This window comes from Pan paniscus, chromosome 11 (assembly GCF_029289425.2).
Source record: "Pan paniscus chromosome 11, NHGRI_mPanPan1-v2.0_pri, whole genome shotgun sequence".
Taxonomy (NCBI): domain Eukaryota; kingdom Metazoa; phylum Chordata; class Mammalia; order Primates; family Hominidae; genus Pan; species Pan paniscus.
Window position 1 is genome coordinate 2593445 of NC_073260.2, and position 24296 is coordinate 2617740.

Genomic DNA, 24296 nt, shown 5'->3' on the forward strand with positions numbered 1-24296 from the left:
CGCCCCCCCGGCCCGCCGCACTCACTGTTGTACTGCACCCCCTTGGCGAAGCGCCTCTGCAACGCCTGGTTCATGGACTGCAGCCCGGCGGGGATGTTCTTGTCCCGGCCCGGGGCCTGGTCCGACCCCACCAGCTTCTTCAGGGCGGAAAACATCTTCCCGCTCGGACGTCCCAGCCCGGGCGCGGCCGGCGAGCTCAGCGGCGGCGGGGAAGGGGTGCGACTGGCACCATGTCCCGGCGGCCCCGGCCCCCCCGGAGGCCGGAGCCGGCGTGGCCAGAGGCCGGGGTCCCGGCGGCGGAGCGCAGCCCCGAGCGGCGACTCGGGAACCTCAGCCGCGGCTGCTCCGCTCCGGCCCCCGCGGCCTCCGGCGCGGCCGCTCTCCAGGCGTCAGCGCCGCCATCTTGGCGCCGGCTCGGCGGGACGGGAGGGGCGCGCGGCTACGGGGCGCCGCGAGGGCCGCGGCGCGCGCGGTCGGCGCATGCGCACGCGGTTCTGGCGCGCAGTTCCCGGCCCGGGCTACCTCCTTACGCAGAACCTCCCCCGATCCTGCGTGTCCCGTGCTGCTCTCCGAGACCCCGGTCGCCCCAGCGTCCGCAGCAGTCCTGGAAAAATGTTTATTTGTGTAGCAAAGCAGGGAGCGGGGCGGCGGGGCTACTTCTTCTTTTTCTTGGCCGCCTTGAGCTTCCCCTCGATTAGCCGCTGCGCCTGCCTCTTGATCTCGGCGCGCGAAGGGACGTAGCTGTGGTCCATGTCGGCAAACTGGAAGGTGTCTGCGGGCGGAGGCGGCGGCTCGCACACGGGGCTACCCCACCTAGGCGCAGCCGCCCGATCCGCCTCTCGCCCCCGCCCTCCACCGACCCGGGCCAGGTGCCTTGCCCCAGGGACAGCCCCAGCGTGCCGGGAGGACTCAGCCCAGCCCATTCGCAGCGGCTCACGCTGCCCTGCCTAGCCTTTCCCGCAGAACCCCCAGTGGAAGCTCCGGCCTAGGCCTTCCCCGCGCTCCTCCCTGCTCCAGCCCTGGTGCCTCTCCTCCGGGCCTGTCTGGCATGGCATGCCTCCTCCTTTCGGAGAAATTAACAAGGTATTTCAGTGGCTTTAGCCTCCCCATGGCATCACTAAATCACCTCCATCAATTAAAGTCCTGCAGGTACAACTGATGCACCCTGTAGCCCCGCTGTCCCTCCAGGATGTCCCGGTGGGATGGGAGCCGGCGCCACCCCGACCTCTGTTCCAGCCACCCGCCTGCAGCCCGGGCCCCAGTTCCGGGGCCTGTACCGATCATATCCTCCTCCCGGTCCTCAAAGCTGATCCTAGTGTTGTACTTCTCCATCAGAGTCGAGGACTCCAGGGTGTCCCTCACCTTTGTGTCGCCCTGCAGGGCAAAGCCCCCTTCAGCCGTGCAGACACTCTGAACGGGAGCCTGTCAGCTTTGAGGGGACGTGGGCTGTGCAGGTTCCTCCCAGCCCGGGGCTACCTCCTCGGTCCTGGACACCATCTGCACTCTGTCAGCCAGGTACGTGAGCTTCCCCTCGCAGTACGCCAGCTTGCTGTTCAAATCGAGGGTGTCGGAGAGCACCACTTCTCTCTGTAGGCCGGGAGGAGGGTCTCATCTCCCCTCTGGCCCTGCCCAGGGACCTGGTGTGTGGCAGCTCAGCCTCACTCCCGGTACCTGGGTCGCAGGCAAGGTGATGCCCATCAGCCGGACATAGAGGTTGTCGATGCCCATCTGGATGGTCAGCAGCAGCTCCTGGCCCTTGGTCATGTTGCTGTGCGCCAGCTGGAGCCTCTCTTCTTCCTCTTTTAGCATGTCTGTCATCTTCTTCTCAACGGACTTGAAGCTGCAGAAGGCCATAGGGACACAGCAGTGAGGGGCACAGCCCCGAGAGCCATGGTGGGCCACCCAGGAGCCCAGTCCTGAGTTGGGTGCTGTGCCAGAATCAGGGACTCGGAAGCTCAGGTGTGTGCAAGTGGAGTCCCCTGGCCCCTCTGTGGGACACACAGGCTTGTTGGCAGTGGGTACACTCCCAGCTCCCAGCCTGGCTGCAGCCCGGGGCCTTCGTGAGACTGGGGTGGGTGGCCCGCAGCCCCAGAAGCCCGGGGCACCTGATGGAGCTAGGCTTCTGGCGGAACTTGAGCACGGCCTCCTCCAGCTCCAGCTGCTTCACCAGGGCCTTCAGCTGCACCCGCCGCTCCTCACAGTCCTCCATCTGCAGCTCCAGGTTCTCCTCCGTGTTCCTCTGGGCCAGGAAGCGGCTAGCAATGTCCTGGCCAGTCCGGGGGAGAGAGAAGCAGGTGTGGGCTGGGAAGGTGGGCAGAGGGGGCTTCACAGAACTGGTTTCTTCTGGGCCCCTCCTAGAGGCTAGTGCACTTTCTCTGTGCTCATTCACAAGTGCGATCACAGCTCACTGCAGCCTCAATCTCCCAGACTCAAGCGATCCTCCCACCTCAGCTTCCTGAGTAGCTGGGACCACAGGTGTGCACCACCACACTTAGCAGGGGTGAAGCGCTTTGTGGATGTCATTGCACACGACCCTAATGGCAGGCAGAGAGAGTAGATAACCCCATGTAGAGATAAGGAGATCATCACTGAAGGACGTTGTGTCACTTGAGTCACTTGTCTGACAATGGACAAGCTTGTGTCAGGGCAGTGGTTGGGAGCTCAAGGCCTAATAATAATAAACGCAGATACGCAGATGGGATTAAGATAAAAGGATTTGGGGCGGCCGAGGGAGTTGCCACTTTGTGTGTCCATTTCAGAGCGCCTCAGACCCCAGCCCAGCTCAGCCACCCTCCTGCCATGCTCTGGGAGTGCCAGGGAGCATTACCCAGACGTGAGAGGCTCAGCCACCCTCCTGCCATTCTCTGGGAGCGCCAGGGGCATTACCCAGACGTGAGAGCACCGTACAGCACTCTTGACCTTCTCCACCACAGCAGTCACGCCCGCCTGGTATTCCATTTCTCCTGTGGAGGTCTCTTTTCTCCTCACTGGCAGAGCAGAGGGGAGGGGCAGTCAGCATGCAGGGATGGCTCAGGGGCTCTGTGTAAGGCTGTCAGACACCTCTGTACCTGCCCAGCTGCTGGGGAGGCCACCCAAGACACAGGCATCCTTCAGAGATGCCTGCCCCACCCCCACCTGCTCCCTCCTCAGCCCAGCCCTGCAGGGACGCCCCAGGCAGCCCCAGAGCAGAGGCGGACCCGGAGTGAGTGGCGCAGCACTGTGGGCCCGGTGGTGCTTCTCAGAGGCAGCTTAGGGGTCAGGATGCTCATCCTCTGCAGAGTCACTGGGGACTGGGCCCTTGGTGCAGGGCCCTTGGGTGCTGGGGCCAGCATCTCTGAGGCCACATTTGGCTACAGGCTCTCAGCCTCTGGAGGGAGAGGCAGGGACCTGTCCTTCCCTTCACCCTGGCGACCACATGTCACACCTGGCCTCAGGGTGACTTGATCCGTTGGCCCGAATCAGTGCCAGCCTCTCCTTGGGACCCTGGCTGGGGGCAGGTGGGGAGCTGAGCGCTTACATTTCAGGGTCTCTGTGCTCATCAGGTTCGAGGGGAAGTCCAAGTCCATCTGGCCCTGATGGGAGGTGGGGGCGGGGAAGGGATGAGACATCCTTTGCAGGGAGTGGGCCCTGAGTGGTGGCCCTGAGCCTGTGTCCACCCAGCTGTCATGGGGATGGGCAGCCAGCCAGGCCCTGGCCTGGGGCTTACCCGGCGGTACTTCTCGCTGGTCTCCTTCGAGTGGATCTTGTCGATCAGCTTCTTCTGCTGGTTGAGCTGGTTCTCCCTTGCCCGGCGCTCCTCGATGAAGGACGCCTCCCTTTGCCTCATGTTCCTCTGGGGACACGTGGGTGGGCACAGGGTTGGGGAGCTGTCTCAACAAGGCCCCTAATGGCAGTAAAGCCAGCGGGCAGTTGGCCATGCTCACCTTACTAGACTTTGGAACTGCATCCCCGGCCAATGGCAACACCCTTTTCCTAAACCACTTGTGCCCGTGGCTCCTCAGCTCACGGCCCTCCTTGCCCATGCCTCAGAGCATGTGCCAGCCCAGACGCTCTGCTGCCCTCCAGCCCCTGGCCCCCAGCTGCCTCCTGGCCAGGTCCACCTAGAACTCACGGAAGTGCATTCAGCCTGCCTGAAGACAGATTCATCCTCTTCCCCAAAACCTGGCCTCTTCCAGCGTGCCCTTGGGCAGCTAAAACCGTCATCTGCCAACCCCTGCTCACGCACCCCAGACACTGCTCTCACCCTCGCCACTCTCGTTGCCAGCGCTTAGTGGGGTTGCCTCTTGAGGAGTTCTCAGCTCCGTCGCTCCTGGCCACCCCTTCTCCACCCCGGGCATGCCCAGGTGATCAGCGCTTCTGCCCTGGCACCTTCCAGTCCCTGCAGCCTGAGTACACCCTTTCTGAAGCACAGACCTGGTCACATCTTTCCTCCACCTCCTCCCAGGGCTCCAGGTCAGTCCTTGGGCCCCCAGCCCAGCCGCCTCCGTGGACTCCTGGGGCCTGTGCCTCTGCAGCCTCCACTGCCCTGGCCACACGCTGCTCCATGTATCACGCCCCTCCCAGCCCAGGGCCTTTTCCCAAGTTGTACCTTCTCCTCCCTAGCCCTGGCCACACCTGACCTTTGCGGGTTCAATCCCTCAGCCCAGCTCAAGCACTGTCTTCCTGGAAAGCCATCTGCCACCCCACCTGTCTCTGCCGAGCTGGCTCAGGGGCTGTGTGGCATTTCTTCATGGACTACTGGATGAGTGCCACCCACTTCAGGAGGACAGGGTCTGCCTGTCCCGGTCCCTGCTGTATCCCCAGAGCCTTGCAGGGACCTTGGCACAGACTGGGTGAATAGGTGACCCCCGCCCTGGCCCGGCCAGTTCTCTCCCTCTCCTCTACTTCATGGCTCCTGTGCTGGATGGGACCCGCTCTGTCCAGTGGGTGAGCAGAGCAGGCTGGCCGGGCTGGCCACTGGATCCTTCCGGGGATTGTAGGCAGTGTGGGCATGGGGGTCTCCTGAGAGACCCTGGCCAGGAAGACACAAGAGAGCCAGCCCTGGAGGGCCCCCAGCCCTGGGCCCTGAGCTCACCTTGACCCCATCCGTGATCATCATGGCATCTTGGGACATGATCTTCATATCCGACAGCTCTGAGCAGTAGTTGACCACGAGGTTCTGCAGCTTGTCCAGCTCAATGGGGTATCCTGCCAGCACCTGTGTTGAATGGGGTTCTCTTGTGGCCCCTACAGAGTGGGCTGCAGTTGCCCTGAGCTTTTAACCCCCGACTAAGAGCCCTGAGAACAGTGATAGGTTCTGCTCTGTGGCCCCAGCCACCTCCCCCACTCCCCGCTGGGCACAACGCTGATGAAAGGTGTTTCACAGGGAGTGGACAGTGCTGGCCTGGTGGACTCTTTCACCACCTAGGGTCCAACAACCCAGAGAGACTGAGAGAGTTTGTGATGAAATGCTCTGCAGAAAAGGCTGACTGAAACCCGGGGAGGTTTGGGGACAGCTCTGCTTTGAAGTGAAACAGAGGGGCTCAAGACATGGGCTTGGGGTCAGAGAGTCAGGATTCAAGGCCAAGGCAGCTTCTGACCAGCTAGCTTAGCTGTGTGACATTGGGAAAGTTACTTAATCTCTCTCAGTGTCCCCATTTGTAAGATGATGGCTCGTTCAGAAGGTTGCCATCAGGATGAATTGAGTGTAAAAGGAATTATTTAGCCCAGAACCAGGTACATACGTGCTCAGGATAGCTTTGCTATAGTGGTTTGTTTTTTGTAACTACAAGTATAGGCCAGGTGCGGTGGCTCACGCCTGTAATCCCAACACTGGGAGGCCAGAGGCAGGCAGATCATGAGGTCAGGAGTTAGAGACCAGCCTGGCCAACATAGTGAAACCCTGTCTCTACTAAAAATACAAAAAAATCAGCCGGGCGTGGTAGTGGGCGCCTGTAATTCTAGCTATTCGGGAGGCTGAGGCAGGAGAATCGCTTGAACCCGGGAGGCGGAGGTTGCAGTGAGCCGAGATCTCACCACTGCACACCAGCTGGGGCAACAGTGTGAAACTCCATCTCAAAAAACAAAACAAAAAAAACAAAACTACAAGTGTAGAATCTTCATTTTTAAAAATATGGATGACTATGGGAATTATTGTTTGTTTTTTCCTTTGTTCTGAGACTGAATCTCACTCTATCACCCAGGCTGGAGTGCAATGGTACGATCGCGGCTTGCAGCAACCTCCGCCTTCTGGGTTCAAGTGATTCTCATGCCTCAGCCTCCCGAGTAGCTGGGATTACAGGCACGCACCACCACGCCAGGCTACTTTTTGTATTTTTAGTAGAGATGAAGTTTCACCATGTTGGCCAGGCCGGTCTAGAACTCCTGACCTCAAGTGATCCGCCTGCCTTGGCCTCCCAAAGTGCTGGGATTACAGGCGTGAGCCACCATGCCCAGGCCGGGAATAATTGTTTTTTAAGTGTGTATGTTCTAAACAGAAGAAGGCGCTACCAGGGGGACAGAAAGCACCCAGGCGAAGGAGGGGCATGGAGAGGGGTGGGGAGAGGGGTGGGCCCAGGAAGGATAGAGGGGCAGGGCTTCCAGGTGAGCCAATAGGACCAGGGGCCAAGGCAAGAGGGACAAGCAGAGGACGGTGCTGAGAGCTACCTGGGCTGGGACCGCAGCAGGAAAGGGCTGCGATGCAGCCCCCGTCCACCACTCCTCCTAAACTGCACTTCCATGCTGTCACCTTCCCGAAGCATGGCTCTCCAGAGCTCCCCTTTGCCCAGTCTTAGGGTGAGGGTGTTTCCAGCTGGCTCCCCGCCCCATCCACAGGTTGCTCCTCTTAGCACCTCCTGTGCTCTCCCTCCCTATCTACAGCCCATCTGGAGTAGGTTCTGCTTTGTGGCAGCCCGAGGGGCGGTGCTCAGCCTCCCATGAAGGGGGTCTTCCCTCACAATCGGACTGCTGGCTGCCTTTGGCCTCGTCTGCAGGGAGCAGGGCGGGTGGGCTGGCTGGGATGGCAGCAAGCCCTGCTTACAGGCCCAGCGGACCCTCAAAGGTGCAAGGACTTTCTGAGGGTGCAGGACCTGTCTGACTCTCAGAGGCCCAGGCAATGAGAAAATGACAGGCAAGGTACAAACAATACCAAATCATTTAATACGTGCAAGAAAGTCCGAAGAATTCTGATATACCCCACGATATGCTTTTTTGGAATAGCCAAAAATGAAGTTTAAAAAAACGTTTTCCACATGCCTCGGCGTCCTGCGTAGCCGGTGGTCAGGCAGAGCTCCCTCTCCCTGGCGGGTGCGGGGCGGCTCCGCCCCAGGACGCTCCCGCCCCTCCCAGATCCCAGCCCCTGACCCCCGCCCTTCTCGGGCCGCTGGGCTCACTGTCTTCAGATAATCCAGCAGGTCCAAATACAGCAGGTGGATGTTCTGGCTGGTGACGATCTTGATCATTGTCTTCTCGATGTTGTTCTCCAGCTGGCGGATGATCTGGGGCGGACCGAGGGCGCAGTGAGAGGGCGTGGGGACCGGCCGCCCGGAGGGTGTCGGGGCTGGCTTTTCTCCAGAGAGGGTCGTGCTCTCTTAGCCCCGCCCCTCCCGTGAGTCCTCCCCAGGGGACCCGCAAGTCCCGCCCCCCGGTGGCCCCGCCCCTCCCGTGAGTCTTGCCCCAGTGGACTCCGCCCCGCCCTCCCAGCCCCGCCTCTCCACCTGCAGCAGCCGCAGCTCCTCCTTGCTGGCGTCGGGCTGGCTCCGCAGGCTGGCCAGCTCCAGCTGCATGCTCTCCAGCTTCTGCCCGCGCCGCCGCACCAGGTGGATCAGTAGGTTGTGCATGTTCACGCGGTCGAAGACGCACTTGCGCAGCTTCTCCTGCACCACCTGGGTCGGGAAGGGCACCGCCCACTCGTGGTTGCGTAGGGGGCCGCCATGGAGCCCGCCAGCAGGCGGGCGGGTGGAGGCTCGTGGCAACCCCACAGGGAACCTGGGGCTGGGCACCTGCTCCGTCCCTCGTCGGCTCCGCAACATCTAGTGGGGGGGTGCTGGCAGGGGTGGGGAGGGTTGGGTCTCGAGGCCCCTCCTGCCTGGTTACCTCCATGGTGCTGCGGCAGTGCGCCAGTCGCAAAGGCAAGTTTTTCCCACAGGCCTTGGAGATGGTCCACTGGTCATACTGCGGAGCGGCGACGGCTGAGCTAGAGCGGGCCCTTTGCGCACCCGCAGCCGCTGGCTCCTCCAGGCATTCTCCCCAGGGCCTCTTGTATCCCACGCTAGCCCAGTAGCGAGATCCCTGCTCCCACGAGGAGCAGAGAGCCGCGGGACCCCATCCTGGCCATCCAAGTTCGGAGGCGACGTGGTAGGGGGGTATGCAGAGGAGGGCCCAGGTGTCCCCTAGCTGGCCGGAGAGCCAGAGGGGGCCCCTGCTGCAGGATGTGGGCTCACAGATGCCAAGCCCTTGGGTTGGGTGGTGGGAAACCTGCCCACCGGATGCTGGGGTGACTGGAGCCCAGGGCACAGGTCCTAGCAGAGCCCCTCCTCACATGCCCCCTGGATCCAGAAAGATTGGGGTGGGGGTGGAGAGGAGGTGCCCGCCCTCCCAGTGTGTGTGTACTCAGCTCCTGCCCTGCTTGCCAGGCAGAGGGGAGGGGCGGCGTTTGTGCACCTTCTTGGCCAAAGCCCAGTCCTGGGCCCCGCGGCGGATGTTGCTGCGCAGGAGGGCCAGCGTGGCCTTGTTCTGGTCCGTATTCTCTTTCACGCCTTGGATCTGGAGTGCCCGACACTGCTCTGTGGGCAGGTGGAGGGGACACAGTGGCCAGGATTGGGCCAAGGGCCTGGCCTGGAATTCCCCGGGGGAGGCTCGCATCAGGGAGGCCCCAGGGTCCAGGGGGATGCCACCTCCATGGCCAAGATCCCTCCTCCCGCCCTGTCCTGGGGGACACCGCTCCACTGCCCAGCAGCAGCTGTCTGAAGGGCTCTCAGTGGACAGGTGCGGGGAGGTGGACAGGTGGGGAGGGTGAGGCAAAGGAGAGGGATGGCAGGGTCCTGTGGTCCCTTCCAGATTTGCTGCCCATAGAAGCAGGCGGGTGTTTTCCTGTCCATTCTGGCTTCGGGGCCCGTGTTGCTCTTATGTTCACGTCTCCTTGAAGCCCCTCTCTCCGATTTAGTCCCTCCATGCAGGTCCCTTTGATCCCTTCTCCCAGCTCTGTCAGGGAGTGGGCAGTAGGGGGGTCTGTTTTCCCCTCCATGTCCTGGATTGTCCCTGTATTAAAACTAAAAGTCCTAGGCCAGAAGCGGTGGCTCACACCTGTAATCCCAGCACTTTGGGAGGCCGAAGTGGGCGGATCACCTGTGGTCAGGAGTTCAAGACCAGCCTGGCCAACATGGTGAAACCCCATCTCTACTAAAAATACAAAACTAGCTGGGTGTGGTGGTGTGTGCCTGTAGTCCCAGCTACTCAGGAGGCTGAGGCAGAATTGTTTGAACCCAGGAGGTGGAGGTTGCAGTGAGCTGAGATTGCACCACTGCACTCCACCTGGACGACAGAATGAGACTCTGTCTCAAAAAAATAAATAAGCTGGGCGCGGTGGCTCACGCCTGTAATCCCAGCACTTTGGGAGGCCGAGGCGGGTGGATCACCTGAGGTCAGGAGTTTGAGACCAGCCTGGCCAAGATGGTTAAACCCCGTCTCTACTAAAAATACAAAAATTAGCTGGGCGTGGTGGTGGGCACCTGTAATCCCGGCTACTCGGGAGGCTGAGGCAGGAGAATCACTTGAACCCGGGAGGTGGAGGTTGCAGTGTGCTGAGATTGCACCATTGCACTCCAGCCTGGGTGACAGAGCGAGACTCCGTCTCAAAATAAATAAATAAATAAAAATACAAATACGAAAATTAGCTGAGTGTGGTGGCGCACACCTGATGTCCCAACTAATCAAGAGGCTGAGCCAGGAGAATCGCTCGAACTCGGGAGGCGGAGGTTGCAGTGAGCCGAGATCATGCCACTGCACTCGAGCCTGCGTGACAGAGCGAGACTCTGTCTCCAAACAAACATCCCCTAAAAGTGAAGGGGGCCTGCCCCTCCACACCTGTGGGTATTTCTCGTCAGGTAGGATGAAGACTGAGAAAAGAAATAAGACACAGAGGCTGGGCATGGTGGCTCACGCCTGTAATCCCAGCACTTTGGGAGGCTGATGCGGGCAGATCACGAGGTCAGGTGATCGAGACCATCCTGGCTAACACGGTGAAACCCCATCTCTACTAAAAATACAAAAAATTAGCCGGTCATGGTGGTGGGTGACTGTAGTCCCAGCTACTCGGGAGGCTGAGGCAGGAGAATGACGTGAACCCAGGAGGCGGAGCTTGCAGCGAGCCGAGATCGCACCACTGCACTCCCGTCTAGGCAACAGAGCAAGACTCCATCTCATTAAAAAAAAAAAAAAAAAAAAAAAAGACACAAAGTATAGAGAAAGAACAGTGGGCCCAGGGGACTGGCACACTCAGCATGCGAGGACCTGCACCAGCCCTGGTCTCTGAGTTCCCTCAGTATTTACTGATCATTATTTTTACTATCTTGGTGAGGGGAGTGTAGCAGGGCAACAGGTGGGGAGAAAGTCAGCAGGGAAACGTGAGCAAAGGAATCTTTATCATGAATAAGTTCAAGGAAAGGTACCATGCCCAGATGTGCATGTAGGCCAGATTTGTTTCACGTTACACAAACATCTCAGTGTAGCAAAGAGTAACAGAGCAGTATTGCTGCCAGCATATCTTGCCTCTAGCCACAGAGCGGTTTTCTCCTATCTTAGAATAGAACGAATGGGAATGGTCGGCTTTACACTGAGACATTCCATTCCCCGGGACGAGCAGGAGACAGAAGCCTTCCTCTTATCTCAACTGCAGAGAGGCCTCCCTCGTTCACTAATCCTCCTCAGCACAGACCCTTTACGGGTGTCGGGCTGGGGGACGGTAAGGTCTTTCCCTTCCCACGAGGCCATATCTCAGGCTGTCTCAGTGGGGGGAAACCTGGACAATTCCCAGGCTTTCTTGGGCAGAGGTCCCTGCGGCTTTCTGCAGTGCACTGTGTCCCTGGTTAATCAAGAATGGAGGATGGGGATGACTTTTACCAAGCATACTGCCTGCAAACACATTGTTAACAAAGCACATCCTGCACGGCCCTAAATGCATTAAACTTTGATTCAATACAGCACATGTTTCTGTGAGCACAGGGTTGGGGCTAAAGTTACAGGTTAACAGCATCTCAAAGCAGAAACAATTTTTCTTATTCAGATCAAAATGGAGTTTCTTATGTCTTCCTTTTCTACATAGACAGTAACAATCTGATCTCTCTTTTCCCCACAAAAAGTTGTGCACCCAGAAACCCCTAGACGGGAAAGGGAGACTGGTCACGGCGGTGCAGGCTCACCCTGGAGCTGAGTGATGGTCTTCAGCTCCTGGGTCTGCTCTTCCACATCTGTCTCACTGTGCCTCCTCATGGCTGCTCTCAGGCCCCCCGAGGGACCCTGTGTACCTCAAAGCCTCCCTGGGCTCAGCTTGCTCAGAGCCGCCACTCAGATTGTCCCCAGAACCTCAGCCCATTATGATGAGAGCCAGGATTCTCAGTGCCTGGGCAACCCTGGAATTGCAGGGCCTCCTGCCCTACTCTGCCCCCAGCCACCTTGGGGTGGCCTCCAGACATGTGTCCTAATTGAAATGAGTCTCCTGGCAGCTGCTCGAGGCTTAGGAGCTCTGCCGGGCAGATGTGCTTTCTTTGAGGGGGAGGTTTGTGATGGGTCTGCAGCACCGGCAGCTCACACCTGCACTGGGTTCCCTCCCTGGCCCCTCCCATGCCCCAAGCCATCCTCCATAAAGCAGCAGGACGAGCCTCCTAAAACGATTCTGATACTGCTTTACGGGACCTCCCTCTGCACCCCCCACCTCCAGCCCCAAGTCCAAGCTCCATGCCCTGGGTAACCTGGCTCTTGGGACACCCCCGCCTTATCTCTTCTGACTTCTGTCCCTGACCTCTCTGTGCTGTCTGGAGCCCACCCTGCTTCACCCCCACTTTCCTTTGGGAATTACTGGGTCTTGGGTTCATGTGTCACTCCAAAAGGGGTGCGTTCTCCATCTCTGCACCCCCTCCACCCTTCCCTTAGAGGGGAGTGCCTGGAGCCCCAGGCAGCCTGGAACTCTGTGGGGTATGCACGAGATGGGGTACACACGAGATGGGGTACTTTTTCCCAGCCTTGCCTTAGTAGGCTCAGGCGGCCATAACAAGGTGCCACCGTCCAGGTGTGGAGGCTCACGCCTGTAATCCCAGCACTTTGGGAGGCTGAGGTGGGTGGGTCACCTGAGGTCAGGAGTTCAAGACCAGTCTGGTCAACATGGTGAAACCCTGTTTCTACTAAAAATACAAAAATTAGCCCAGTGTGGTGGTGGGCGCCTGTAATTCCAGCTACTTGGGAAGCCGAGGCAGGAGAATTGCTTGAATCCAGGAGGTGGAGGTTGCAGTGAGCTGAGATCGCGTCACTGCACTCCAGCCTGCATGACAGAGTAAGACTCCATCTCAAAAAAACAAAAAACAAAAAAACAAAAAAACAAGGCACCACCGACTGGGGGATGTGAACAGCAGCCTGGAGGCTGGGGGCTGAGATCACGGGTCAGCAGGGCTGGTGTCTCCTGAGGCCCCTCTCCTTGGCTTGCAGATGCTGTCTTCTCCATGTCCTCACGTGGCCGTGCCTCTGTGTGTCTGTGTCCTAATTTCCTCTTCTTATGAGGACACCCCAATGACCTCATTTTACCTTAACGACCTCTGGAAAGCCCCTGTCTTCAAATACAGAGACATGCAGAGGTCCTGGGGGACAGGAATTTGAGGGGACCCAAGGCAGCCCGACAATGGCCTTTGCCCATGTGCTGTCACATAGATCCCTTCCCTTTCTGGTCACTGTTTTTGGAAAGCCAGTCCAGGCAAACTCCAGGTTCTCCCTTCTCTCCCTCCCACCCAGGCCTCCCCCTCAGGGTGCTGGGATTTCCTGCTAAGGGTGTGGTCTGCTCACCTCCCCCTCGTTCTTGGGGGCCAGGCTTGGAATCTAGCTGAGGCAGAGCCTACCTGCTGTCCTTCTTCCTCAGATACAAAACACCTGAATTTTAGTGGGCGCATGGCTGCCCAGAGCAACTCTGCCTTCCTGAGCATCCTGGCACTGGATGCGCCTGATGACTTCGTTCAGGCCAACAGAGTGAGAGCAGCAGTGGCAGGCCAGCTGCCCTCTCTCTTGCCTCTTAAATGAGATAAAGACACAATGGCCGAAGCTGGTGCAGCCGCCTGGGGCCATGAGGCAGATTTGGGAACAGAGACCACTACAGCAGGGAGCAGACTGAAAGGAGCCTGGTCCCTGATTCCCTGTCAACCCTGGACCACTCACTTGGACTTTTACATGAAAGAAAAATAAAGCTCAGCTCGGCGCGGTGCCCAGCGGCTCACGCCTATAATCCCAGTACTTTGGGAGGCTGAGGTGGGCAGATCACATGAGGTCAGGAGTTTGAGACCAGCCTGGCCAACATAGTGAAACCCCGTCTCTACTCAAAATATAAAAATTGCCAGGCGCAGTGGCTCACGCCTGTAATCCCAGCACTTTGGGAGGCCGAGGCAGGTGGATCACCTGAGGTTGGGAGTTCAAGACCAGCCTGACCAACATGGATAAACCCCGTCTCTACTAAAAATACAGAATTAGCTGGGCATGGTGGCGCATACCTGTAATCCCAGCTACTCGGGAGGCTGAGGCAGGAGAATCGCTTGAACCCGGGCAGCAGAGGTTGTGGCGAGCTGAGACTGCACCACTGCACTCCAGCCTGGGCAACAAGAGTGAAACTCCATCTCAAAATAAATAAATAAATAAATATTAGCCAGGCGTGGTGGTGGGTGCCTGTAATCCCAGCTACTTGGGAGGCTGAGGCAGGAGAATGGCTTGAACTGGTGAGGTGGAAGTTGCAGTGAGCCGACATCACGCCATTGCCCTCCAGCCTGGGTGACAGAGCGAGACTCTGTCTCCAAACAACGACGACAACACAAAAAACAGAAAAATAAAGCTCCATCTTGCTGAAGCCACTGTCACCTTGAGCTTCCTGTCACTCTGAAGGCCCAGTAGGTACTCAATAAACTTTCTTTCCAGTGTCTGGCAAGGTGAGGCGTGGGAGCTGAGCTGGGTCGGGGGCAGCAGGGCCCATGCTGTGGGTCTTCGGTGCTGCGGGGAAGCCAGCTGTAACCATGATGGACTTGTGGAGGTTCCGTCTGGTCTCCACCTCTTCCTCCTCTTGGGGCTCGGGGCTGTGTGTAGGCTTGCCCACTCAGAAGCTTTCCCTCCACACAGACACGGCTACAACAGGCTAGCTCTGCCTCTGGGGAGTGACTTTGGCTAATAGATGAGTGGGGAATGATAGGCAGGTGGGCGTGGCCCACAAGTCCCTCCTCTCCCGGCAGCCGGGCTCTGGCCAGCCTGGCCCCTTTTGCTCTGCCCCTACATGCCAAGTGCTACAGAGGCAGACCCCCATACAGAGAGGCTGTGGTGGTGTCACGTGGCCTACGGGGCTGGTGCGAACGTCTAATTCTGGGGTTCAGCGCTGGGAACTTCCCTGTACATCCTCAGTATGTAACTTGCATGTGATCCTCATATATCAACTGTAGGGTAATAAAGGTTTCATGTGACCTGTCATCATCTTACCCTTCTGATTTGTTTTTCACCTGGTCAGGTGGAAACTTGGGTGGAGAGAAGGATAAGCCATTTATTAACCCCACGCCCCTAGCACCAGCTGTCACCTTGGACTTGTCGGAGATGCAGGGGCTAGAAAGGAAATGACAGAGTGTACAGGCCCCTTCTACCCCGTGTCCCATAGGTGGTGGCCCCCAGACACACCCTCTCTGCTGGCAGTGCAGAACATGCATCCCAATACCCTAGAGGAGAAACACCACCCCAGGGAGAGCCCTTTCTGCTCCAACCTCCTGGGCAGGTCCCAGGTTGGGGCAGCAGCCGTCTGCAGGTGTTTGTCAGGCCTGGCCACGCATGCGCACAGAGGATACGACTGGGGTACCCTAGGGTGTGGGGAGGGTCGGCCTGGGGTCAGGGGGCATGAAGGCTGTGTTCCAGACTCCTCCTGCCCCCAATCCTCTGTGCCCCTGCTGGAGCTCTCCTAGCTTCTCTGATCTGTAAAAGGCAAAGAGAGACAAGCTCGAACCACATCCATCGTGGCTTGGCATCCCTGTGCCCATTTTATCATGGCAGAAACTGGGTTCCGTAACAAGGACAACAGGCAGTGGGGGCCAGGCCTGGGTCCAATGCGGGGCTTCTCAGTCCAGCCTCACTCCTCTTGGGTGCCCACGTGGTTGCTGTGGCCTTGCCACACCCTTCACTCTGTACCCTTCCTCTCAATCTCAGGGGCACCCCAGCCCCTCTTGGTTCTTTCTCCTCAAAGGGAGCTCTCCAAGATCTGTCTACTGCACCTACCCCCAGCTCCAACCCATCTGGGAGTCACATGCTGAGGAGGCCGGGCCAGAGGGAGGGACCTTGTCTAGGCTATCGCATGGTGCACCCAGGCTTAGCTGCCCAAAACTCTGGGTGCTGGAGCTGTGGCATTCACTTCTCGCTAACCCCCAGGCTCTCTCACCTGTGCTCCTGTCTTTGGGGAGCTGCCCGGTCTCCAGGAAGAGCCAGAGGTTGTTGCATTTCTCCGACTCCACTCTCGTCACCCCGTAGCTGACCACAGAGCCTGCAACTGTGGAGCAGGAAATGGAAGAGGGCTGGGGCCTCTGTGCTTCCCAGGCTAAGAGAACCGGGCACAGGCTACTTCCTGACAGACGTGGTGGGTGGGCTCAGGTGGGGCTCCTGCCGAGACCTGGGGCTCCACGTCAGAGTCAGGGACGCAGAACCACAGCCCCAACCCTAGCAGAAACCCACCCCAAAGAGCCCAGGCAGGGGCCCTGGAGTACCCACCCACGGCCACTAGGAGGCTCCACTGCAAAGGGTATGGAAACTTCCTCTGAATGAACATCTGCAAGCCAAAGGCCATGCCGGTGCCTGCAAAGAGCCGAGGTCCCCATCAACCTGTACCCGGGGATGGCCAGGGCCCACCTTGCCAGGCCCCCAGCACCTGCGGGCAGGTGACTTGGCGCCCCCTGCTGGGGAGCCAGGGCAGGGCAGGAGGGTGCGTTCTCTCCCAGCCGCAGGACACCTGGACGCAGCCTACCTGTGATGAAGGTGAAAACGCCCTTCATGAAGGCGTGTGACTGGCATGCGGCATACTCCCCGAGTCCCTGGGGTGGCAGAGGCGGGTGAAGGCTCGATCCCCTGCCCTCTTCCTTCACCGCCTCTCCTGTCCCTCCTCTGGGCACACCCTGGCTGTGGAGGAGTGAGACCCTGGGCACTTGGACACGTCCCACCTCCCCGATGCCAACCCGGACGCCCTGAGCCCCTTAGCAAGAGAGTGCCCCCAGCCTCCGCCACTCTTCCCTGACGAAGGCAACCCCACGCCCCAGCCCCCCGCCTCGCTCAGGTCAGCTTGTGGGGTCTGAGGCCCGCGTCCCAGACCGGCCTTCTCACCGGGTGCTTGGCAGCCACGGCGTCGTCCACCCGGGACAGACCCAAATTCACCATGGTTGGCAGGGCTCGGGGAGCGGGCCTGCGCAGGCGCAGGCGGAAGGGCGGGGCGGGAACCTGGGGGTGTGGCCTAGAGGACAGGCCTGCGCAGTTGCGGGCGGAGGAGCGGGGCCCGGATCTGGGGGCGAGGCCTAGGGACGGGCCCGCGCTGGAACAGGCGGAGGGGGCGGGGCCTAGGAGACGGGGCCTGAGGGCGGGGCCTGAGGGACGGGACTTTGGAGACGCGACCTGGGGGCGGGGCCTGAGAGACAGGACCGGGGAGCGGGCCTGCGCAGGCGGAGGTGTCGGGTTCTAAGAGGCGGGGCCTGCCAGTGCAGGCGGAGGGGCCAGGGCCTTGGATTGGGGGCGGAGCATGGATCGAGCCTGCTAGAGCGCAGGGGAGAGGGGTGGGGCCTGGGGCCTGGCCACGCCTCTAGAAGCTTGGGCCCTGTGACCTCCGGCGACGACTGGGCGGGGCGAAGGCGGGCACCGGGCGGGGCGTGGCTGAGAGCGTGCGCTCCTCCCCCCGGCCGGGCCTCATTCCCACACTTGCAGAGGCCTAATGATTGTCAGTATTACTTTGCTTGAGGACTACAATCAGGGATTGAATTTCTCATAAGCCACCACGGAGTGGGGATGTATAAAAATTACTGTTTAGCAAAGTGGTTCTGTAACCAGCAGGTTAGTAGCTGAGCCTCAAACTCCTTTTGTTTTGCATGACAAAGAGTCTTTACTTTTAAATAATTATCGATACACCAAGTAATAACATGTACAAGTTCTTGAATTCTATCATCTAGTAATTTTGATTAAGAGAAACTAAAATCAGCCCAAACGATTCCACTAGTAGTCACTGGTGTAACCATTAGCAAGAACGGACGACTTCAAGTCAGGCTGCTGCTTCACACAGATTACAAATAACTATTTACTACTTTTTCATCGATAAAGTCCCTGATCTTCAAGAAAGTGCTAGGGAAAAAAATTAACCCCTTCCTTTCTTCAAAGAATTATTATGTGGTTTTTTTTTTTTAACTAGATCAAAGAAAGAAAAAGTCAACACTGATATACGTGTTGCTTGAGCCAAAAGGCATGGGAAAAAAGACAACATATAACAATTAAATTCCTAAGAAATATGAGGTAAAAAGATGAAATCTTGGCCAGGCGCGGTGGCTTACGCCTGTAATCCCAGCACTTTGGGAGGCCGAGGCGGGTGGATCACAAGGTCAGGAGTTAAATACTAGCCTGGCCAAGATGGTGAAACCCCGTCTCTACTAAAAATACGAAAATTAGCCGGGCGTGGTGGCAGGTGCCTATAATCCCAGGTACTGGGGAGGCTGAGGCAGGAGAATCACTTGAACCTGGGAGGTGGAGGTTGCAGGGAGCCAAGATCGTGCCACTGCACTCCAACCTGGGCGACAGAGTGAGACTCTGTTTCAAAAAAAAAAAAAAAAAAAGGCTGAAGTCTTTAGATAATTTCTAAGTCTGTACAAAAAAGCTAGATTTGCTACTCTCCAAAATGTGGAAGGACCTACTCTATAATATATGGAAATAATTTAATGCCATTTGTGGGGAAAGAGAGGTCAGACTGTTACTGTGTCTATGTAGAAAAAGGAAGACGTAAGAAACTCCATTTTGATCTGTACTAAGAAAAATTCTTCTGCTTTGAAATGCTGTTAATCTGTAACCTTAGCCCCAACCCTGTGCTCACAGGAACATGTGCTGTATTGACTCAAGGTTTAGGGGATTTAGGGCCGTGCAGGATGTGCTTTGTTAACAATGTGTTTGCAGGCAGTATGCTTGGTAAAAGTCATCGCCATTCTCCATTCTCCATTAACCAGGGACACAGTGCACTGCAGAAAGTCACAGGGACCTCTGCCCAAGAAAGCCTGCGTATTGTTCAGGTTTCCCCCCACTGAGACAGCCTGAGATATGGCCTCGTGGGAAGGGAAAGACCTTACCGTCCCCCAGGCTGACACCCATAAAGGGTCTGTGCTGAGGAGGATTAGTGAAAGAGGGAGGCCTCTCTGCAGTTGAGATAAGAGGAAGGCATCTGTCTCCTGCTCGTCCCTGGGAATGGAATGTCTTGGTGTAAAACCCGACCGTACATTCTATTTACTGAGATAGGAGAAAACCGCCCTGTGGCTGGAGGTGAGACATGCTGGTGGCAATACTGCTCTTTACTGCACTGAGATGTTTGTGAAAAGTCAAACATAAACCTGGCCTACGTGCACATCCAGGCACAGCACCTTTCCTTAAACTTATTTATGACACAGATGACACAGAGTCCTTTGCTCACGTTTTCCTGCTGACCCTCTCCCCACCATTACCCTATAGTCCTGCCACATCCCCCTCGCCGAGATAGTAGAGCTAGTGATCAATAAATACTGAAGAAACTCAGAGACCAGTGCTGGCGCAGGTCTGCACTTGCTGAGCGCCGGTCCCCTGGGCCCACTTTTCTTCCTTTATACTTTGTGTCTTATTTCCTTTTCTCAGTCTCTCGCCTCCACCTTGTGAGAAATACCCACAGGCGTGGAGGGGCAGGCCCCCTTCATCTGGCACCCATCGTGGGTTCCGTTCTGTAAGGTGAACATACGCTATGGTGTGATAGTTGAGGACAAAACGAGTACGTCCGTGCGCTCAGAGGAACCCAGGATAACAATGGGACAAACTGAAAGTAAATATGCCTCTTATCTCAGCTTCATTAAAATTCTTTTAAGAAGAGGGGGAGGTAGAGCCTCTACAGAAAATCTAATTACACTATTTCAAACAATAGAACAATTCTGCCCATGGTTTCCAAAACAAGGAACTTTAGATCTAAAAGATTGGGAAAAAATTGGCAAAGAATTAAAACAAGCAAATAGGGAAGGTAAAATCATCCCACTTACAGTATGGAATGATTGGGCCATTATTAAAGCAGCTTTAGAATCGTTTCAAACAGGAGAAGATAGCGTTTCAGTTTCTGATGCCCCTGAAAGCTGTGTAATAGATTGTGAAGAAGAGGCAGGGATAGAATTTGAGAAAGGAATGGAAAGTTCACATTGTAAATATGTAGCAGAGTCTGTAATGGCTCGGTCAGCACAAAATGTTGACTACAATCAATTACAGGAGGTAATATATTCTGAACCATTAAAATTGGGGGGAAAAGGTCCAGAATTATTGGGGCCATCAGAGTCTAAACCACGATGGCCATCAACTCCTCCTCCCGCGGTTCAGATGCCTGTAACATTACAACCTCAAATGCAGGTTAGACAAGTACAAACCCCAAGAGAATATCAAATAGAAAAGGAAAGAGTCTCTATCCCAGCAATGCCAATCCAGATACAGTATCCACAACATCAGCTGGTAGAAAATAAGACCCAACTGCCGGTAGCCTATCAATACTGGCCGCCAGCCAAACTTCAGTATCGGCCGCCCCCACAGTATCAGTATGGACAGCCAGGATGTTTCCAGCACCGCAGGGCAGGGCGCTATAGCCGCAGTCGCCCACTATGAGACGTAATCCTACAGCACCACCTAGTGGACAGGGTCATGCATTACATAAAATTATTGAAAAGACAAAACAAGGAGATATTGAGGCGTGGCAGACCCCGGTAATATTAGAACCCATACCACCTGGAAAAGGGGCCCAAGAGGGAGCGCCTCCCCGAGCTGATGCCAGAAATGAGTCCTTTTCTATGAAAATGCTAAAAGACATGAAAGAGGGAGTAAAACAGTATGGACCCAACTCCACTTATATAAGAACATTATTAGATTCCACTGCTCATGGACATAGACTCATTCCTTATGATTGGGAGATTTTGGCCAAATCATCACTCTCACCTCAATTTTTACAATTTAAGACCTGGTGGATTGATGGGACACAAGAACAGGTCCGAAAAAATAGGGCTGCCAATCCTCCAGTTAACACAGATGCAGATCAAGTATTAGGAACAGGTCAAAATTGGAGCACTACTAATCAACAAGCAATAATACAATATGCGGCCATTGAGCAAGTTAGAGCTATCTGCCTTAGAGCCTGGGAAAAAAAATCCAAGACCCAGGAACCACCTGCCCCTCATTCAATACAATAAGACAAGGCTCTAAAGAGCCCTACCCTGATTTTGTGGCAAGGCTTCAAGATGCTGCTCAAAAGTCAATGGCCAATGAGAATGCCCGTAAGGTCATAGTGGAGTTGATGGCATACGAAAACGCCAATCCTGAGTGTCAATCAGCCATTAAGCCATGAAAAGGGAATGTCCCAGCAGGGTCAGATGTAGTCTCAGAGTATGTAAAAGCCTATGATGGAATTGGAGGGGCTATGCATAAAGCCATGCTAATGGCTCCAGCAAAAACTGGGGTTGCTTTAGGAGGACAAGTTAGAACATTTGAGGGAAAATGTTATAATTGTGGTCAAATTGGTCATTTAGAAAAGAATTGCCCAGTCTTAAATAAACAAAATATAACAAATCAAACGACTACAGCCAAAAATAAAGAGCCACCTGGCCTGTGTCCAAGATGTGGAAAAGGAAAACATTGGGCTAATCAATGTCGTTCTAAATTTGATAAAAATGGGCAACCATTGTGGGAAAACTGGAAGAGGGGCCAGCCTCAGGCCTCGCAACAAACTGGGGCGTTCCCAATTCAGCCTTTTGTTCCTCAGGGTTTTCAGGGACAACAACCTCCACTGTCACGAGTGCCTCAGGGAACAGGCCAGTTACCACAATACAACAATTGTCCCCCGCCACAAGCGGCAGTGCAGCAGTAGATTTATGTACTATACCAGCAGTCTCTCTGCTTCCAGGGGAGCCCCCACAAAAAATCCCCTCAGGGGTATACGGCCCACTGCCCGAGGGGACTGTAGGACTCATCTTAGGAAGATCAAGTTTAAATCTAAAGGGAGTTCAAATTCATACTGGTGTGGTTGATTCAGATTACAAAGGTGAAATTCAATTGGTGATTAGCTCCTCAATTCCTTGGAGTGCCCGTCCAGGAGACTGAATTGCTCAATTATTACTCTTGCCTTATATTAAGGTTGGAAACAGTGAGACAAAAAGAACAGGAGGGTTTGGGAGCACTGATCTGGCAGGAAAGGCTGCATGTTGGGCAAGTCAGGTCTCAGAAAGCAGACCTGTGTGTAAGGCCATTATTCAAGGAAAACAGTTTGAAGGGTTAGTAGACCCTGGGGTGTGGGCGGAAAGCCACCCAGGTACCGAGGCACGAGACTGAAGGCACAAGCTGTTCCAGTATAATCAAGAAAATAGGATAAGAGAAAGTTATATTCGAAATAGGATATAGAGATGAATGTATATGGATATTATCAATCATTAGTTTTCTGTATTAACCTTTGTATGATTATTATAACCAAAGAAAAACCAGGCCATACAGAGTTAGGAGCTGAAGGGACATTGTGAGAAGTGACCAGAAGACAAGAGTGTGAGCTCTCTGTCACGCCCAGATAAGGGCCGCTTGAGGGCTCCTTGGTCTAGTGGTAGCGCCAGCGCCTGGGAAGGCACCCGTTACTTAGCGGGCCTTGGTCTAGCGGTAGCGCCAGTGACTGGGAGGGCACCCGTTGCTTAGCCGACCTTGGTCTAGCGGTAGTGCCAGCGCCTGGGAAGGCACCCGTTACTTAGCCGACCTTGGCCTAGCGGTAGCGTCAGTGCCTGGGAAGGCACCCGTTACTTAGCGGACCGGGAAAGGGAGTCTCCCTTTCCCTGGGAGAGTTAGCGAGCACTCTGCTCCACCAGTTCTTGTGGGGGGCCTGACATTCCCCAGGCCTGCCCGCAGTCATCGGAGGCTTCAACGTCTCCCTGTGGTGCTTCAGTGGTCACGCTCCTTGTCCACTTTCATATTCCGCCTGTACACCTGCTGCTTCTCTTAAGTTCTTAGAAGATAGCAGTAGCAGAATTAGCAAAAGTATTAGAGTCTTTGATCTGTCTGATAAGTGCATAGAAGATATGCTAAAGTCTGCTGTCCTCCCTCTCTGCTTCAGCTACCACAAAGGGAAAGTCCCCTTGTCATGTGGACACGTGACTTACTTGTCCTTATCAATCACTTGAGGTGACTCACACTCCTTACCCTGCCCCCTTGCCTTGTATACAATAAATAGCAGTGCGTCCAGGCCTTCGGGGCCACTACCGGCCTCCGCGCATTGGTGGTAGTGGCCCCTGGGCCCAGCTGTCTTTCCTACTATCTCTTAGTCTCATGTCTTTCTTTCTACAATCTCTCATCTCTGCACATAAAGAGGAAACCCACAAGGTCCTGTAGGGCTGGACCCTACACTGGGGCGGATGTCTCTATAATTGTTTTGCATCAGTGGCCAAGAAATTGGCCAAAACAAAAGATGGCTGCAAGTTTGGTGGGCGTAGGCACTGCCTCAGAAGTGTATCAAAGTACTATGATTTTACATTGTTTAGGGCCAGATAATCAAAAAAGTACTGCTCAGCCAATGATTACTCCAATTCCTGTTAATCTGTGGGGTCGAGATTTATTACAACAATGGAGTATGGAAATCAGTATGCCCGCTCCATTATCCAGCCCCACGAGTCAAAAAATCATGACTGAAATGGGACATGTACCAGAAAACAGACTAGGAAAGAGTGAAAACGGTATTGAAGTCCCAATTGAGGCTGAGGGAAATCAAGGAAAAAAAGGGAATAGGTTATCCTTTTTAGGGACGGCCACTGTACAGCCTCCAAAACCCATTCCATTAACTTGGAAAACAGAAAAACCTGTATGGGTAAATCAGTGGCTGCTACCAAAACAAAAACTGGAGGCTTTACATTTATTAGCAAAGGAACAATTAGAAAAGGGACATATTGAGCCTTCATTCTCGCCTTGGAATTCTCCTGTGTTTGTAATTCAGAAAAAATCCGGCAGATGGCGAATGCTAAATGATTTAAGAGCCATTAACGCCATAATTCAACCCATGGGGGCCTCTCCAACCTGCCCTCTCCAGCCCTCATGGCCCTCTCTGGCCATGATCCTCAAAGATTGGCCTTTAATTATAATTGATCTGAAGGATTGCTTTTTTACCATTCCTCTGGCAAAGCAGGATTTTGAAAAATTTGCTTATACACCAGCCATAAATAATAAGGAACCAGCCACCAGGTTTCAGTGGAAAGTGTTACCTCAGGAAATGTTAAACAGCCCAGCTATTTGTCTGACTTTTGTAGGTCAAGCTCTTCAACCAGTTAGAGACAAGTTTCCAGACTGTTATATTGTTCATTATGTAGATGATATTCTATGTGCTGCAGAAACGACAGATAAATTAACTGACTGTTACACATTTCTACAAGCAGAAGTTGCCAATGCAGGACTGATGATAGCATCTGATAAAATTCAAACAACAACTCCTTTTCATTATTTAGGGATACAGGTAGAAAATAGAAAAATTAAACTACAAAAAATAGAAATAAGAAAAGATATATTAAAAATATTAAATGAGGCCGGGCACGGTGGCTCAAACCTGTAATCCCAGCACTTTGGGAGGCCAAGGTGGGCGGATCACGAGGTCAGGAGATCGAGACCATCCTGGCTCACACGGTGAAACCCCAGCTCTACTAAAAATACAAAAAATTAGCCGGGCGCAGTGGCGGGTGCCTGTAGTCCCAGCTACTTGGGAGGCTGAGGCAGGAGAATGGCATGAACCCGGGAGGCGGAGCTTGCAGTGAGCCGAGATCGCACCACTGCACTCCAAATTAGTTGAAGAAAATTCGATCAGCACA

The 24296-nt window shown here is 55.3% G+C and overlaps 3 protein-coding genes and 1 long non-coding RNA gene across 7 annotated transcripts in view; 1 reads left to right on the forward strand and 3 right to left on the reverse strand.

The window, feature by feature from the left end:
• The window catches only part of RABL6 (RAB, member RAS oncogene family like 6), a 32428-nt gene extending 32006 nt beyond the window's left edge, over window positions 1-422 (reverse strand). The window contains exon 1 of the mRNA XM_034929567.3: window positions 26-422. Within this exon, the coding sequence (XP_034785458.1) occupies window positions 26-155 (130 nt within the window). The 5' untranslated portion in view covers window positions 156-422. The remainder of the gene's footprint in view (window positions 1-25) is intronic.
• LOC134728520 (uncharacterized) overlaps window positions 1-2712 on the forward strand; it is a 3287-nt gene extending 575 nt beyond the window's left edge. The window contains exons 1-3 of one of the 4 annotated variants that reach the window (XR_010108985.1): window positions 770-1083; window positions 1336-1515; window positions 1807-2712. This is a non-coding gene — a long non-coding RNA (uncharacterized LOC134728520). Of the gene's footprint in view, window positions 1-769; window positions 1516-1806 lie in introns of those variants that run through there. The other 3 variants (XR_010108984.1, XR_010108986.1, XR_010108983.1) reach the window with 3 other exon arrangements.
• On the reverse strand, window positions 597-14589 carry CCDC183 (coiled-coil domain containing 183). Its single transcript, XM_008970094.6, has 14 exons — window positions 11397-14589; window positions 8641-8762; window positions 8074-8151; window positions 7695-7862; window positions 7371-7475; window positions 5075-5197; window positions 3707-3832; window positions 3518-3572; window positions 2887-2987; window positions 2106-2266; window positions 1672-1840; window positions 1477-1587; window positions 1278-1374; window positions 597-772 (listed from the first exon to the last, which is right to left on the reverse strand). Exons 1-14 carry the CDS (start codon window positions 11464-11466, stop codon window positions 654-656), a joined length of 1605 nt encoding a protein of 534 aa, XP_008968342.3. The 5' UTR covers window positions 11467-14589; the 3' UTR covers window positions 597-653.
• A 140-nt stretch (window positions 14590-14729) lies between these two features.
• Window positions 14730-16694, reverse strand: TMEM141 (transmembrane protein 141). The gene is made up of 5 exons (XM_003816972.4): window positions 16561-16694; window positions 16208-16274; window positions 15955-16038; window positions 15629-15736; window positions 14730-15168 (listed from the first exon to the last, which is right to left on the reverse strand). Exons 1-5 carry the CDS (start codon window positions 16612-16614, stop codon window positions 15155-15157), a joined length of 327 nt encoding a protein of 108 aa, XP_003817020.1. The 5' UTR covers window positions 16615-16694; the 3' UTR covers window positions 14730-15154.
• Between the last annotated feature and the right edge of the window lie 7602 nt (window positions 16695-24296).